The following is a 15,091-nucleotide window of genomic DNA, read 5'->3' as shown; positions in this document are numbered from 1 at the left end:
TTGCAACTATTTTATTTCGAAATTTTGCAAGTACTGAGATGTGATCTTTTTTGCCAATGTTTTAACACCAAAAAGCCCAGCAAAACTAATGATAAATAACCCAGATATCTTTATTTGGCTGGTTTGCAGCGTGCAACTATGATGATACTTCTTTTGTTATCACCAGCTTCTAAAAGCCACAACTTTCATTTTCCCATACACAAAGTTAAGGTTTTTTGTTTGTAAGATGTGCAAATTCATAAATACTATTATGATTTTTTTAATCAAGATGACCCAATACCAAGTTTAAAAAAAAAAAAATTATGTTCCACTAATATACTCTATTAGTCTTTGTATTGATTTACTAATAGTAGACTGCCCAGACTTCCATGTTCCTTTGTTATATATGGCACCATTTTTCTTATGTAATTGGGCAGCCCCATTTTTGCAAAAAATACTTTGTAAAATATGGAAATGAGCCACAGGAACATCTCTTTGCTCCACTATTAGATTTTATATGTATGCCCCCATTCTGTGTATTTTAGCCTGGTCCCGTTTGGCGATTGTGATGTCACCATTTGTCTGCGGATCGGCGGGTGAGCCAAAACTAAAATACAAAGAGCGGCAAGGTGCATATATATCTAATGGTGTTTCTAAGAGGTACTCCAGTGGTTTAGGTTGGGGGGGCCTATGGCTCATTTCCAAAATCTTTTTTACTAAACTATGCCATACACTTTTAAAATGAAGGAGCAGGTAAGTTTAATCTGATGTCCTTTAAGTGATAGTTTTCAAGTATTCATTTTTATTGGTATCATTGGTACCTTGAAATTGTAGGCAATGATTACCATATTTTTTTAAATCAAGCGGACCCAAAAGCAACTTTTTTGGTGATGTTCCACTTTTATACTTCTTTAGTCTTTGCATCGACATATATTATTAAAATGATTTTTTTTTTTTAATCAGAACTATTTTTCATGTAGGCAATTTTATTGGTATCATTGCAGGCAGAGGAACAAATAATTAAAAAAAAAACTGCATTAAAATTCTTTTTTGCTTCCTAAAAATACTTTTTGAGGTTCTAAACTGTGCAATCACAGTATAATTACACTGCAGTGGTAACATACTGTAACATACTAAAAATTCATCACTGACCATGAAAATAAACTGCCCATCCCCTCAGACAGGAGGTGGGACTACTGAGGAGGGGTGGCCATTATTAGAAATAACTAAAAAAAAGTCAACATACTGTGCATTTATCTCTTCCAGCAACGAAACATCTTTGGAAATAATCAATTTCTTGTTCATGACTTTGCAATTATGTTTGTAATTTTTTTAACAAGTAAGTAAATATTTTTGTGCTTTTTATTTGTTTTTAAAGCTTTTAATTTAACATTTAGAAAATCTCATAATATAAGTGTACAGGAATTGTACAGTACTGTTTTGTATATTTTCTAAGTAAAAATCCATATGGACTATCTATATGTGATAAATGGCATGTACGATAGCCTTTCCAGGGAGATAGTAAACCTCTCATCCTCACCTCGTCTGCACTCCCATTCACCTGCCGCACAGCCCATCACTGCTGGCCTCTATATACTGACAGAGATTCGGCAGGGAAGGGAAGTGCTGCAGGTGAACAAAAGCACTAGAGGAGGATTTTTTTTAATCCTGGACGACCCTTTCAAATATCTGAAGGCATAAAAATGTTGGATTCTTGACCCAGATGCCTTTTCGTAGCTTGGAGACATAACGACCACATTTAATATAGCACAGGATCTGTACATTCAGATTGGCTGCAATTAGTGCTAGGTTAATAACCCCAAGTAGACTATGTTTGTATATTTTTTATTCTATTGAAATTCTAGATTGATACAATTTCTTCAAGCACATGTCAGTGACAATGACCTTTAACAAATCGGCTTTGTGACTTTAACTTTCCTTTGTGCTTTTGTATAATTAATTAATTAGCAGAATGGTGTGTATTATTAATATATTTTACTGCTAGGTGTTTGTTAGGTTTCTAAAATATAGATTAATCACTGTATTCAATGAGCTATTTTAGAAGAGTATTAATAAATAGACATTCATCCTCTACATCATCTATTACTTTTTCTGCAGTGAGTTCCACACCTTCATATCATAAACTAGCACCATATAGACCCCCGGGACAGCTGCTTTCTCCATCTATGCTTTTTTCTGTGGTGTACAATGTTCTCTTCACAATAGCAATGCAGACGTATGGATTTCTCATAGTCCAGCAGCAGCCATGGTATCATGATGATGATATTTACAGGTAAATATTAGGAATTAAGTAGGATTGTCCTAGATAACCTATGTATTGTACTTGAAACTTGTCATTAAAAGAGGAATAAAGGAAACCAGCTTGTTGGGCAGACATCAGTACCAAGAAGCTAAAAAGCCCCTTTAATGAAATATTGTGACTATGAAAGAATTGCCCAATCATTTTCATCTATACGGGTTAAGGTTCTTTACTTAGCTGTTATAAAGTAGGAGTGCTTTCATTTATTCCCTCGCTATATTATTGCAAGCTTTATGATATTTCACACCTACAGAAAGATTGCTTCTAAGAGTAATATAATGACACTTGTCAAAACATGAACAATGTTGAGACATTGTTTGAGTTCTGTGCATAGTCGTATAGACGCTGCACAGGCTCTAACGATTGTGGACTATAAAATGCATCTTTTAGCCAGAAAAAAACATATTGTAGCTCAAATTCAGCTAGATTCAGTAAAACACAAACTACTGTCTGCTTTAACCCTTTAACGACCAGTGATGTAATAGCACATCACGGGTCGGCTGTGGGTGCATGGAGAGGGCTCACAAGGTTTTGATTTTTGTGGATGTATGAAAACATTATAAAACCTATACAATTGGGTATCTCCATGATCATACCAACCTAAAGAATAAAGTAGACATGTCATTTTTGGCGCACAAACGGTGCAAATATGTTTTTTCACCAATTTCACTGCATTTGGAATTTTTTTTCCGCTTCCCAGTATACGGCATGGAATAATAAATACCATCAAATTGAAGTGCAATTTGTTACGCAGAATACAAACCATCACAGAGATCTTTACGTGTAAAAAAAAAGTTATAGAATTTTGATTGTGGGGAGTGAAAAATGGAAATGGAAATGATAAAACAAAAAGGGCCAGGTCTTTAAAGGGTTAAAATCAGGCCAGCGCCACTGACTACAGAGTACTCACTTATAATGGCTATTAAAAGGACACATGAAAGCCAAAGTTTCCCGTTCACCAGATTAAGGGGGTACAGAAACAGAGGCATATTCATTCATCTGCCTGACTCATTCTACTACACACAAGAAGGGATTTAGAACATTCTTTCTCCTTTTCTCTTGTTTTCGTGCCTTTTTGTTGCTTTTTCACCAGCCCATGCCATAGCCAAGTTTCCCAGTATTGCACAAAAAATCCCCTTGCCTGCACATGTAGTAAATGAACAATGGGGGCCTTCTGTTTTTTGTTCTAATAGATTTGGATGTCTACTGCTGTAAAACTAAACGCATATTAGATATGTGTATTGTAGTAGACAACACTGTAGTAAAGTAATAACTTTTCTGTTACCAGCGCCTGTTATCCAGGAAACGAAAGCTTAAATGTGAACCTTACCACGCAGCTCATCAAATTTAGGACAAAGAAGAACTATGAAAGTTTTGAGAACTCAACCCTCTGGCTGCTAACTGCTGTACATTTGGTGATCCTGGCCTTTGTCTTTTCCAAAGGAAAACCCTTCCGACAACCTCTGTACAGAAACTGTGAGTTGATATACAAGTATTAATATTAGGAGAATTAACTTTCTTTAATATTTACATCTGTTAATCTCTATCTCGTTTCAGATTTGTTTGTGGCCACCCTTGTGGTAGAGTTCACATTGACCTTGTTCTTTATTTTCGCTGATTTCAAACAGATGTATGTTGTCTTGGAGGTGAGCACATTGAGAACAACACAACTTATATTTTTTAACTCTACAACGTATTGCTTCCATTTGTAAGAATTTTCACGATGTGCACATTAATTTTGCTGTGGTTTTGTCTCATAGCTTGTCTGCACTCCTAAGAGCTGGAGGATTCATATGTTAGTAATGCTCATTATTTGCCTTGTCGTCTCATTTCTCATAGAGGTCAGTATGATTCAAATTAATATTTATCAATTCGAATTATTTTAATAATGCAGTTACAATAACCAGGATGTAATAAAATGATTTAAAATATATTGAAAAGAAATGGACATTTCTCATATTATGGCTTGGAAGGCATCATATTCAATGAATCATTCAGGACATTGAACACATATGAAACAGTGCAGATAAGTTGAGTGTAACCTTCAGGATTTTGTTATACATGTAGTTTGGCCACTGTGGGCTACTGCTGATACATCTTCAATCGGATTCCTCTTCATTCTCCTTCTACTGAAGGCAGCTCATGGTCTCATGGTTTCAGGAGTTATAGGAATTATTTATATGGTTGCGTCGACCTATGGGCTTGGCTGCAAATATGACTGCCCTTATAGCAACACTGGTGAATCTACATGGATAGAATAAAAAGCCTTAAAAATAGGCTAAGAAAACAAGTAGTGAGGCTTTTTCACTTTTTAGTATGTTGGAAGTAATGTGAATTATCCAAGCTGTACAGTTGAAACGTTTGTTCAACAATATTTCTAGTGTGGGATAATATTAATAATAATATCATAACATAACATAACATTCAAATAACAGAATATTCATGTTAATTTACCAAATTCTATATCACTAAACAATTGTGACAAATTTCTTGAATATTATAAATTATATATTAAATCATTAAAATAGACTACTGCTATAAAATAGTAAATTATTTTTCTTTATTTTTGGGGGGTTATCTTTAGGAATTCATTCTGGACAACAGGCCTCTCTGGTTGGCTTTGAAAAGATGTCTCAAGTTAAAACCTGGCAGCAACTATAAAAAATTGAGGATTATTCTAGAAGATGACACACAGTGGCCACCCATTGAAACCACAGTTTATGCAAAGAGTGGGATTGCCAATGGAGATTGCAAAGAATATGCCAATCCTGCATTTCAAAATGATGAAGTTTAGAAATAAAATAATGAGTGGATGTGCAAAAAGAAAATCCTATTTTAGTAACCAAGAAGGACATTTTTATTATAAATTCATCACTAGCAGAAGAATAGCTAAAATGGTATTAGTACTTCTTCAAAGGAAACTCCTTTAGTAGTTTATACTGATAGTTTGTGTCTACATTTTTCAACATTGGAATCTTTGTGAGTAGTTGCATGGATGTAAATATAGTAAACCATTGTATATTTTAATGTTATATAACTTAGGCCTTAATTCACAGGGCCGTAATTGTGGCCATGATCTTGCCACGGTACGATGAGCACATGGTGTTTTACCCCCACCGTGACTGAGCCGGCCGCTTGGTTTTGAAGGAAAGGGGAGGGATGAGGAACGCTCACTCTGACCCCCTTCTTCACCCGTGTAATGGTGCAGACTGGCGCAGATCCCAAGGGTAGCACACGGCCGTGTGAAAAAGGCTTTAATAGTTTAATACTTTTGTCTTGTTGTGAAGATGGTAACATGGACCAACATTAAAAACTGTTTAATATAGAAACTAAGTTTACTTTCATGACTTATCATTATTTCTGGGATATCCTAAACTATGCTTTACACTAGAAAACATAGGGAGAATAAAATTAAAGTCTATATGGATCTCAAAGACAAGATGATAAAGTACGATTCTGCAATGTTATGTGTTTTGGGAAATAAAAACAAAATGTGAAATAAACAGATATAAACTACAAACAATTATAGCTATACAAGTATCCAGACTAGACCATGGATGAGAGTAGATGGTATCTACCTAAAAGTCTCTAAAGTTCCAGAACTGGAGAAACTGAGGATCAGCTTTATGAATGTGTAGTGTATATAGGTAATGCTTCTTTTCTCAAACCAAAGTACCAGAGTACAGTCTATACATACAAGCACACACACAACATGCAGATACAGCACGGTGTCATGATCACAAGGGGCCAAGACTAATATTATTAGCACCAATTTTTGAAATAATTTTTCATTATCAAATTAGGCTAATCAGTTGCTCTCAATAGTCAATACACAGAAAATGAAAATAAATAAATAAAATAAAATGAAGAAAACTCACTTTTCAAGTCTTCATCAAGTTTTCACCTACCTCAGGCAAAAAATATTTACTTGAGTATAAAGCTGACCCAAGTATAAGCCGAGGTACCTAATTTTAGCAACACAAACTAGGAAAACCTGACTCGAGTATAAGCCGAGGGTGGGAAATGCATTGGTCACAGCGTTCCCAGTATATAGCTCCCCAGCCCCCTGTAGTGTATAGCCTGCCAGCCCCTTGTAGTATACAACCAGCCAGCCCCCTGTAGTATATAGCCAGCCCCCTGTAGTATATAGCCTGCCAGTCCCCTATAGTATATAGCCTGACAGCCTCTGTAGTATATAGCCTGCCAGCCCCTGTAGTATATAGCCTGCCAGCCCCCTGTAGTATATAGCCAGTCAGCCCCCTGTATTATATAGCATGCCAGCTCCCTGAAGTATGTAGCCTGCCTGCCCCTCTAGGTTATAGCCAGCCCCTCTAGTATATAGCCTGACAGCCCATTGAAGTATATAGCCGGCCAGCCCCCAGTAGCGTAGAGCTTGCCTGTAAAAAAATAAACTGAGTACTCACCATTCCAACGGCCCGGGCAGCTCCTCTTCTATCTGCAAGTGCACAGCAGGTCTGCAACAGCTCAGTGGGCAACGCCTCTCCTTTCTTCAGGCCGGTGCCATGTCCGCGACAGCTCCATGCGAACAGCCCGGCCGACTCACAAGTGTGATGTCAGCCGCTGCTAGTGATACATTTCGCCCTTGGTGTTTTTTACTTACTCCAATGTGGATTGCTTTACCCATTTTACATAGCTATTTATTAATTCTAAATAAAGGAGACTTTTTTACTCACCGGGGGATATGTATCACTTCCAGTGCATACTTTTTTTGGGGCAACTTTTCACAGTTTGCGACTTTTTAGGTGCAGAATCAAGCAGCGCCTGTATAAGCCTAGGGTGGGAAAGCAATGGACACATTCTCCACCCAATATATAGCTAGTCAGCCCCCTGTCCCCCAATATATAGCAAGCCAGCCCATGCCCCTAGTACATAGCCAGCCCATGACCCCCAGTATATAGCCAGGAAGCCCACCCATGTCCCAAGTATATAGTCAGCCCCCTGGCCCTCAGTATAAAGGCAGCCCATGCCCCCTAGTATATAGCCAGCCCATACTCCCCAGTATATAGCTAGCCAGCTCATACGCCCGCAGTAGTCAGCCCCTCTGCCCACCAGTATATAGCCTGCCAGCCCAAGCCACCCAGTATATAGCCAGCCCCCTTCCCCCAGTTTGCCCAGCACATAAAAAAATTAACTCTGTACTTACCTTTCTGATGCCCCACGCAGGTCCGCTTTTTGATGTCTGTGGGCGGCAAGCAACAAGTCACATGCACCAAGCAACAAGGCACAGCACTGCCCAGTATAAAGGTAGAACAGCACCTTCCATTATAAAAGAAGGAACGCTAACCCCCAGTATAAATGTAGAACAGCACCTCCCATTAAAAATGTAGAAAAGCAACACCCAGTATAAATGCAGAACAGCACTTATACTTACCTTATAATAGTAATAATAAATATTACCTTTTCCCATGCTCCCGTTGTCTGGTGCCATTGCCTGTAAGTGACATCCTTGTCTTTAGTTACAGAGGCAAACAGGCTCTGCTCCGTCTAATTCCATCCTCCTGGCACGCCCACCCATGCCCTGCCACCGTGCCTGATGCACATTGAAGCTAGTGTTGTATCAGGTGCTTGGACAGAGGATGGGTGGGCGTACCAGGTAGGCTGAAATTGTCAGAGCCTGGCACAGACAGGTAAGTTTATTGCTTTTTACAAACCCTCACAGGCCAGCTATATATATTTTAAAACACCTGGACAACCCCTTTTAGGCACACATACTGTTGCTTACTGTTGAGAGCTGGAATGGTACCCCAAAGCTAGGTAATAAGGTGGAGCTCTAGGTTAGGACCTACCCTCGCCTATATGTCCTGACCCTGAAACTGGGTGCCAGACAATTATCCCATGCAGAGATTGGTAGGGTTTGGGCAGAGCTGTGACTTGCAGTTATTGTCTATACTAGACTAGGTCACAGTCATAGACTAGGTTTTGAGCTGAAATTTTCACCCCAGGCTTTCTAAAGTACACTTATTAACCACCATATTTAAGAGCCATTGTCTGCTGCTGCTGTGGCAGTTAGAAGCTGAGCCGTGATTGGTTGAGATAAGTGCCTGAGGTAAAACTTTTCCAGTTACCCATGAAAACTAATCAGAGATCAGTTGTAATTTTATAAACAGCAGTGCAAAAATGAGACTTCAGCCCTAATGGGTTGCCATGCAAAAGTAGAGAAGTTCTGCTCTCAGACACTTCTGATAAATTTCCTAATAGACAAAGTAAGAGTCAGAGACAAATACAGAGACAGTCATAGTCAGAGACAGACAGACACTGAAAGAAACAGTCAGAGACAGTCACTGAAGGAGACTGCCAGGGACAGTCACTGAAAGAGACAGTTAGAGACAGAGAAGGTCAGAGACAGAGATGGTCAGTAAAAGCCACTGAGAGAGACATTTAGAGACAGTCACTAAAACATAGTTAGGGACAGAGAAGGTCAGAGATGGTCCGTGAAAGTCACTGAGAGAGACAGTCAGGGACAGTCACTGAAAGAGATGCAAAGAAACAGAGAAGATCAGAGACAGAGATGGTCAGTGAAAGTCACAGAGCGAGACAGTCAGAGACAGTCACTGAAAGAGGCACTCAGAGACAATCACTGAAAGAGACGGCCAGAGACAGTCACTGAAAGAGAGTGGGTAGAAGCGTGTTCACACTATACAGAGCAAACACCCACAATGTCCACCATCAAAAGATTAAAGTATATATGAAGGGGGGGTTTTGTTCTTATAATAAAATTATAATAAAATAACCAAGACTCGTGTGCATCTACATACACCATGAGGTTCTATTGTGGCAATACAAACCACACTTAATCAATGTCACCATGGCTATATACTGTAAGCCTGGGACAGTAATACAGGAGGAGGTACCCTAAGTTTGATCAGTCCTCCTGTAATCCAATGTCACGTCCTCTTAATAATTTTACTAAGAGGACAAGAGGAGACAGTGGTATATTGTTTGCATCATCCAGCGGCAGGTGCCAATATTCTGCACGCCGCCTGAGAGCACAATGCTCCTATGTGTGAATCAAGACACAGTGGCACGCTATGTCAGATTCCTTGCTGGTATCGATGCGCTGTGCCGCATGTGTCTAGACACAGTGCGGAAGCAGCTTACTGTAGCTAGTCTCCGCGCGCTCACACGCGGTATGAATTGTATCAGCCGCAGGAACCCAGCGCTGCACTGGCTCACTATTGGTATGTATGCTAGCACTGTCCCTCAGTTAATTGTCCCTATTCTGTGAACATTGATTAGTGATGAGTGTCCTGACACGTGTTTCGCTGGGTCACCCCGGCTCCTTCTAGGGGCTGGGACGGCCGGGTTCGGCCATCCTTTATGATGTCATTTTTGATTGATAGGTTGATTGTCCAATCGGAAGTCACCATTGGTATGGTAATAGTAAACAATGTAACCAGAGTTTAAGGACCTTTGTAAATGTTGGAATGTTGTTATTTATGTTGTGGATTGTGTAACAAATGCATACATTGTGACAAATACGGGATACGAGGTAATATATCCTCACATCAATTATGTAAAAGCTAAAAGTAAAAAACACACATGGCTTGTTCTAGTGTACTATAGTGACATGTTCAAATGTACTGAATTTAACAGTGTAGTAGCCCTGTTATAAGCATTATTCCCATGAACAGAGCCAGGGAAAATCAGACCATAATTCTTGAGTTGGATACTTAAGGTACTTTTAATGTGGGGTACCACAAGTAGATCAGTTCAAATATCAGTGGATAAAGAGAGGCATTTTACAAAAAACAGCCAAAGCAAAAATTATCATTAAGGCCATTGGATTTAAGGCTCCCCATCCTATAACGGCTCTCATTGTGAAGGAGCTGAGTGTCCAGGTCTCCCCTCTGATCCCTAGGGTAACATGGGTGATGGCCCATCCTCTCAAACCTCTGGGATTACAGTTATGGACTTTCTTGAAGTGCTCAGCGATCGGGGTCGGTTGAAAATATTTATTCTGCTTTAAGGCTTCTGCCTGTGTTTTATCATAATTTCTGATGGAAGTAAGATGTTCCCTTATTCTGATTCTCATCTCACAAATGGTTTTCCCTACATATCTCAGGCCACATGGCCACTGAAGGCCATAGACCACTGCAGGCGTAGAGCAGGTAATGTGTTCCTTGATCTCATATTTGAGGCCATACTTATCTTCAAAGGATTTGGTTTTCACAAGAACTTGGCATGCTGTACATACCCCGCAGGGGTAGAAGCCTGCAAATTTGTGACGGATATTCCTCTTACTCTTTGTGAAGTGGCTTACTACCAATGCATTGCCTATCGAGCGACCCTTTCTATATCTGCTTGAGACCCTACTGCCCACAATTTGAGCCAGATCTGGATCCAAGGAGAGAATCTCCCAATGGTGGTTCAAAATCCGGTTCATCTCTTCCCATTTGTCATGCAAGGTTGTGATGAATCTGATCTGAGTATCCAACGTTTTCGTTTTGACCTGCAGAAGAGATGTTCTATCAGTATGGAGCGCGACATTATAAGCTCTTTTTGAGCATCCTGAGTAATGTCTCTGGCGGAGACGCTCTTTAACCGGTTAAGGACCGGGCCCTTTCCTGTTTTTTCATGTCCATTTTTCATTCCCCACCTTCAAAAATCTATAACTTTTTTATTTTTAAACGTAAAGAGCTGTGTGATGGCTTGTTTTCTGCGTAACAAATTGCACTTCATAATGATGGTATTAAATATTCCATGCCATGTACTCGGAAGCGGGAAAAAAATTCCAAATGCAATGAAAATGGTGAAAAAACGCATTTGCGCCATTTTCTTGTGGGCTTGGATATTACGTCTTTTACTGAGCGCCCCAAATGACATGTCTACATTATTCTTTGGGTCGGTACGATTAAGGGGATACCAAATTTGTATAGGTTTTATAATGTTTTCATACATTTACAAAAATTAAAACCTCCTGTACAAAAATAATTTTTTTGATTTTGCCAACTTCTGGCGCTAATAACTTTTTTATACTTTGGTGTATGGAGCTGTGGGTGGTGTCATTTTTTGCGAAATTTGATAATATTTTCAATGATATCATTTTTAGGAATGTACGACCTTTTGATCACTTTTTATAGATTTTTTTTATATTTTTAAAAATGGCAAAAAAGTGCCATTTTCGACTTTGGGCGCTATTTTCCGTTACGGGGTTAAACGCATTGAAAAACCGTTATCATATTTTGATAGATCGGGCATTTTCGGACGCGTTGATACCTGATGTGTTTATGATTTTTACTGTTTATTTATATTTATGTCAGTTCTAGGGAAAGGGGGGTGATTTGAAATTTTAGTTTTTTTTATTATAATTTTTTTTTTTTTAACTTTTTTTTATTTTTATTTATACTATTTTTCAGACTCCCTAGGGTACTTTAACCCTAGGTTGTCTGATCGATCCTATCATATACTGCCATACTACAGTATGGCAGTATATGGGGATTTTCTTCCTCATTCATTACAATGTGCTATCAGCACATTGTAATGAAGGGGTTAAAACGAAATAGCCTCGGGTCTTCGGAAGACCCGAGGCTACCATGGAGACGGATCGCCGCCCCCCGATGACGTCACGGGGAGCGGCGATCCCAGGTAAGATGGCGGCGCCCATGCGCCGCTATCTGTTTGAGGCTGCCGGCAGCTTTGCCGGTAGCCCACGCTGCAAAAACACCCGCGATCGGTGCTAACACCGATCGCGGATGTTACCGGTAAGCCTTTGCTGCAATATGCAGCAAAGACTTACCGGCTATGGAGAGGGCTCAGCCCGTGAGCCCTCTCCATGCAGCGCAACGCGACTGCCGCCGTGAATACACGGCGGGCGGTCGCGAACCGGTTAAGTAGAATCGCTCCCTCCTTAAATCTTACTAAAGTGGAGCAGTTCCTCTGCAACCTTAGGAACTCTCCCTTAGGTATTCCATTAATAGTACGTGAGAGATGCACGCTGGTGGCATGGAGAAGGCTAACGGTTGCCGTTTCCTTCTGATAAATGTTGGTTTGGACTGAACCATCTTTCTCTACCTCAATGTTGATATCCAGGAAAGGAATTGATGTCCTGCCATATGTAAGAGTAAGTCTAATGTTATAGTCATTAGTATTAAGACGGGAAATTAATTCTGTGAGTAGTTCTTCCGGACCCTTCCAAATGACCAAACTACATCATCTATGTATCTTTTCCATAGCATGATGCATTGTGTATACTCATCAAGTTCGTCACAAAAAACACGCTCTTCCTCTCACCACCCAAGGAAAAGATTGGGGAACATGGACGCACAAGCCACGCCCATCGCCATTCCCTGGGTCTGGAGGAAGAAGCGGGCATAAAAAATGAAATAATTGCACCGGAGGACAAAGAATAGCGCCTCCAATATGAACTCTTGTCTCATGTCACTTTTGTCTCCATACTGTTCTAAAAAATATTTGACTGCATTACATCCTATTTGGTGTGCGATGCTGGTATAGAGACTTTCTACATCGACTGTAACTAAAATTTCGTCCTGTTCTGAGTGTATCCCCTCCAGATCCTTCAAGATTTGCATTGTGTCCCTCGTGAATGAGGACAGGTCCAGGACATAACGTCTGAGTTCATTGTCCATCGTTTGGCTGAGTTTCTCGGTCAGGCATCCAAAACCAGACACAATGGGCCTGCCTGGTGGATTTAGCAGTTCCTTGTGTACCTTAGGCAACATATAGGATGTTGCGGTTTTTGGATGCCTGACCGAGAGAAAATCCCTTTCCTGAGAGGAAATGGCTCTGTCGGTATTCTGCCAGGAATTCTCCAGTCGGATCATTCCATAGTCTATAGCATTGTTTGTCAAAGAGCTGTCTCTTGGCTTCCCTGACATGCGTCTTGTGGCCAGATAACAATATTCCTCCCTTTTTCAGATTGCTTAAAGACTACATCCTCCCATTTTTTAAGTTCTTCTAAAGCATGTTGTTCCTCCTTCGTTATGTTGGTTGGATGATACTGCTTTTCTAATTTTTCAATATCACGAGATACCAAATCAATAAAAATCTTCACTAGAGTGCAGGAATCAAAAGAAGGCATGGTTTTTGACTTAGGTCTTAATTTACGGTTAGTGGTATTAACAGGTAGTGAGGTTTCTGACAGATCCCGTGTGGGGTTTGTTTGATTTTTGGCTTCTAGTTCTTCAAGGATGCATAAGGCTTCTGCATCCTGTGTACCTCCAGTGGATCCCACTATATCCTCTCTATTGGGATTTGTTTCTTTTTTGAGAAACATTTTTCTGTATATCAGTTTTCTCCCAAAAAGATGCAGATCCTTAATGATTTCAAATTTCCTCACAGGTTTAGTGATACATAAATTGAAGCCCTTTTTTAAAATTGAGGTCTGGGCTCCTGTCAATGCATGATGCAAGAGATTAATGATTTGCATCGAGCCTGCTGGCTGTTCTGGTTTTATTTCTTTCTCCCTCGTGCATTCCAGGTTGGGTTTTTCCTCCACTGGTTCCGTATCCCCATCTCTGTCAGTCCCGTAAAAAAAAAAGAGAATTGGGCTGATTATTGGGTGTTGGCCCTTATATGGTGTTCGGATTGACTTGATTTGCGTTTGTTTGTGACAAATCCACTTCTGTTTCAGTGTCACAAGCGGAGAAGTTGCTCAAATCTGAGCCGGTATCCCTTGCTCCCCCTTGTGATCTTCTAAATCTCCTCCTCACTACGTTTGGTTTTGTCTCTTTTTCTCCTTGATCTTATTTTCAATCTCATCTATCAGGGAGAGTTTAGAGAGGTTTAGTCAGTTTTTGCGTCTCGTCTTCAATCAGAATTTGCATCAAGGACTGGAATGCACGAGGGTGGAAGAAATAAAACCAGAACAGCCAGCAGGCTCGATGCAAATCATTAATCTCTCGCATGACATATATAACAACATTCCAACATTTACAAAGCTCCTTAAACTCGGGTTACATTGTTTACTATTACCATATCAATGGTGACTTCCGATTGGACAATTAACCTATCAATCAAAAATGACATCATAAAAGATGGCCGAACCCGGCCGTCCCAGCCCCTAGAAGAAGCCGGGGTGACCCGGCAAAACACGTATGGGACTCTCATCACTAATCAATGTTCACAGAATAGGGACAATTAACTGAGGGTCAGTGCTAGCATACATACCAATAGTGAGCCAGTGCAGCCCTGGATTCCTGCCGCTGATACAATTCATACCACGTGTGAGCGCGCGGAGACTAGCTACAGCAAGCTGCTGCCGCACTGTGTCTAGACACATGCGGTGCAGCGCATCGATACAAGCAAGGAATCTGACACAGCGCGCCACTGTGTCTTGATTCACACATAGGAGCATTGTGCTCTCAGGCGGCGTGCAGAATATTGGCACCTGCCGCTGGATGATGCAAACGATATACCACTGTCTCCTCTTGTCCTCTTAGAATAATTATTAAGAGGATGTGACATTGGATTACAGGAGGACTAATCAAACTTAGAGGACCTCCTCCTGTATTACTGTCCCAGGCTTACAGTGTATAGCCACGGTGACATTGATTAAGTGTGGTTTGTATTGCCACACTAGAACCTCATGGTGTATGTAGACGCACAAGAGTCTTGGTTATTTTATTATAAGAACAAATAAAAGTTACATTTTAAAGTGATACACTCACAACTTTTCCCTCTTCCCCAAAAACCCCCCTTCATATATACAGTTACTGAAAGAGACTGTCAGAGACAGTCGCTCAAAGAGATGGTCAGTGACAATGACTCAAAGAGTTAGTCAGTCAGAAACAGAGAGAGTCTGTGTGTACGTAT

General features: G+C 40.2%; 1 protein-coding gene across 1 annotated transcript in view; it reads left to right on the top strand.

The window, feature by feature from the left end:
• LOC140122129 (probable cation-transporting ATPase 13A4) overlaps positions 1–5,632 on the top strand; it is a 64,527-nt gene extending 58,895 nt beyond the window's left edge. Inside the window, exons 25-30 of the mRNA XM_072142623.1 lie at positions 1,246–1,318; positions 2,098–2,272; positions 3,588–3,775; positions 3,857–3,945; positions 4,060–4,140; positions 4,884–5,632. Coding sequence (XP_071998724.1) covers positions 1,246–1,318; positions 2,098–2,272; positions 3,588–3,775; positions 3,857–3,945; positions 4,060–4,140; positions 4,884–5,093 — 816 coding nt within the window. The 3' untranslated portion in view covers positions 5,094–5,632. The remainder of the gene's footprint in view (positions 1–1,245; positions 1,319–2,097; positions 2,273–3,587; positions 3,776–3,856; positions 3,946–4,059; positions 4,141–4,883) is intronic.
• Positions 5,633–15,091: the final 9,459 nt, after the last annotated feature.

This window comes from Engystomops pustulosus, chromosome 3, assembly GCF_040894005.1.
Source record: "Engystomops pustulosus chromosome 3, aEngPut4.maternal, whole genome shotgun sequence".
Taxonomy (NCBI): Eukaryota; Metazoa; Chordata; class Amphibia; order Anura; family Leptodactylidae; genus Engystomops; species Engystomops pustulosus.
This window is presented reverse-complemented; position numbering and strand designations above follow the sequence as displayed.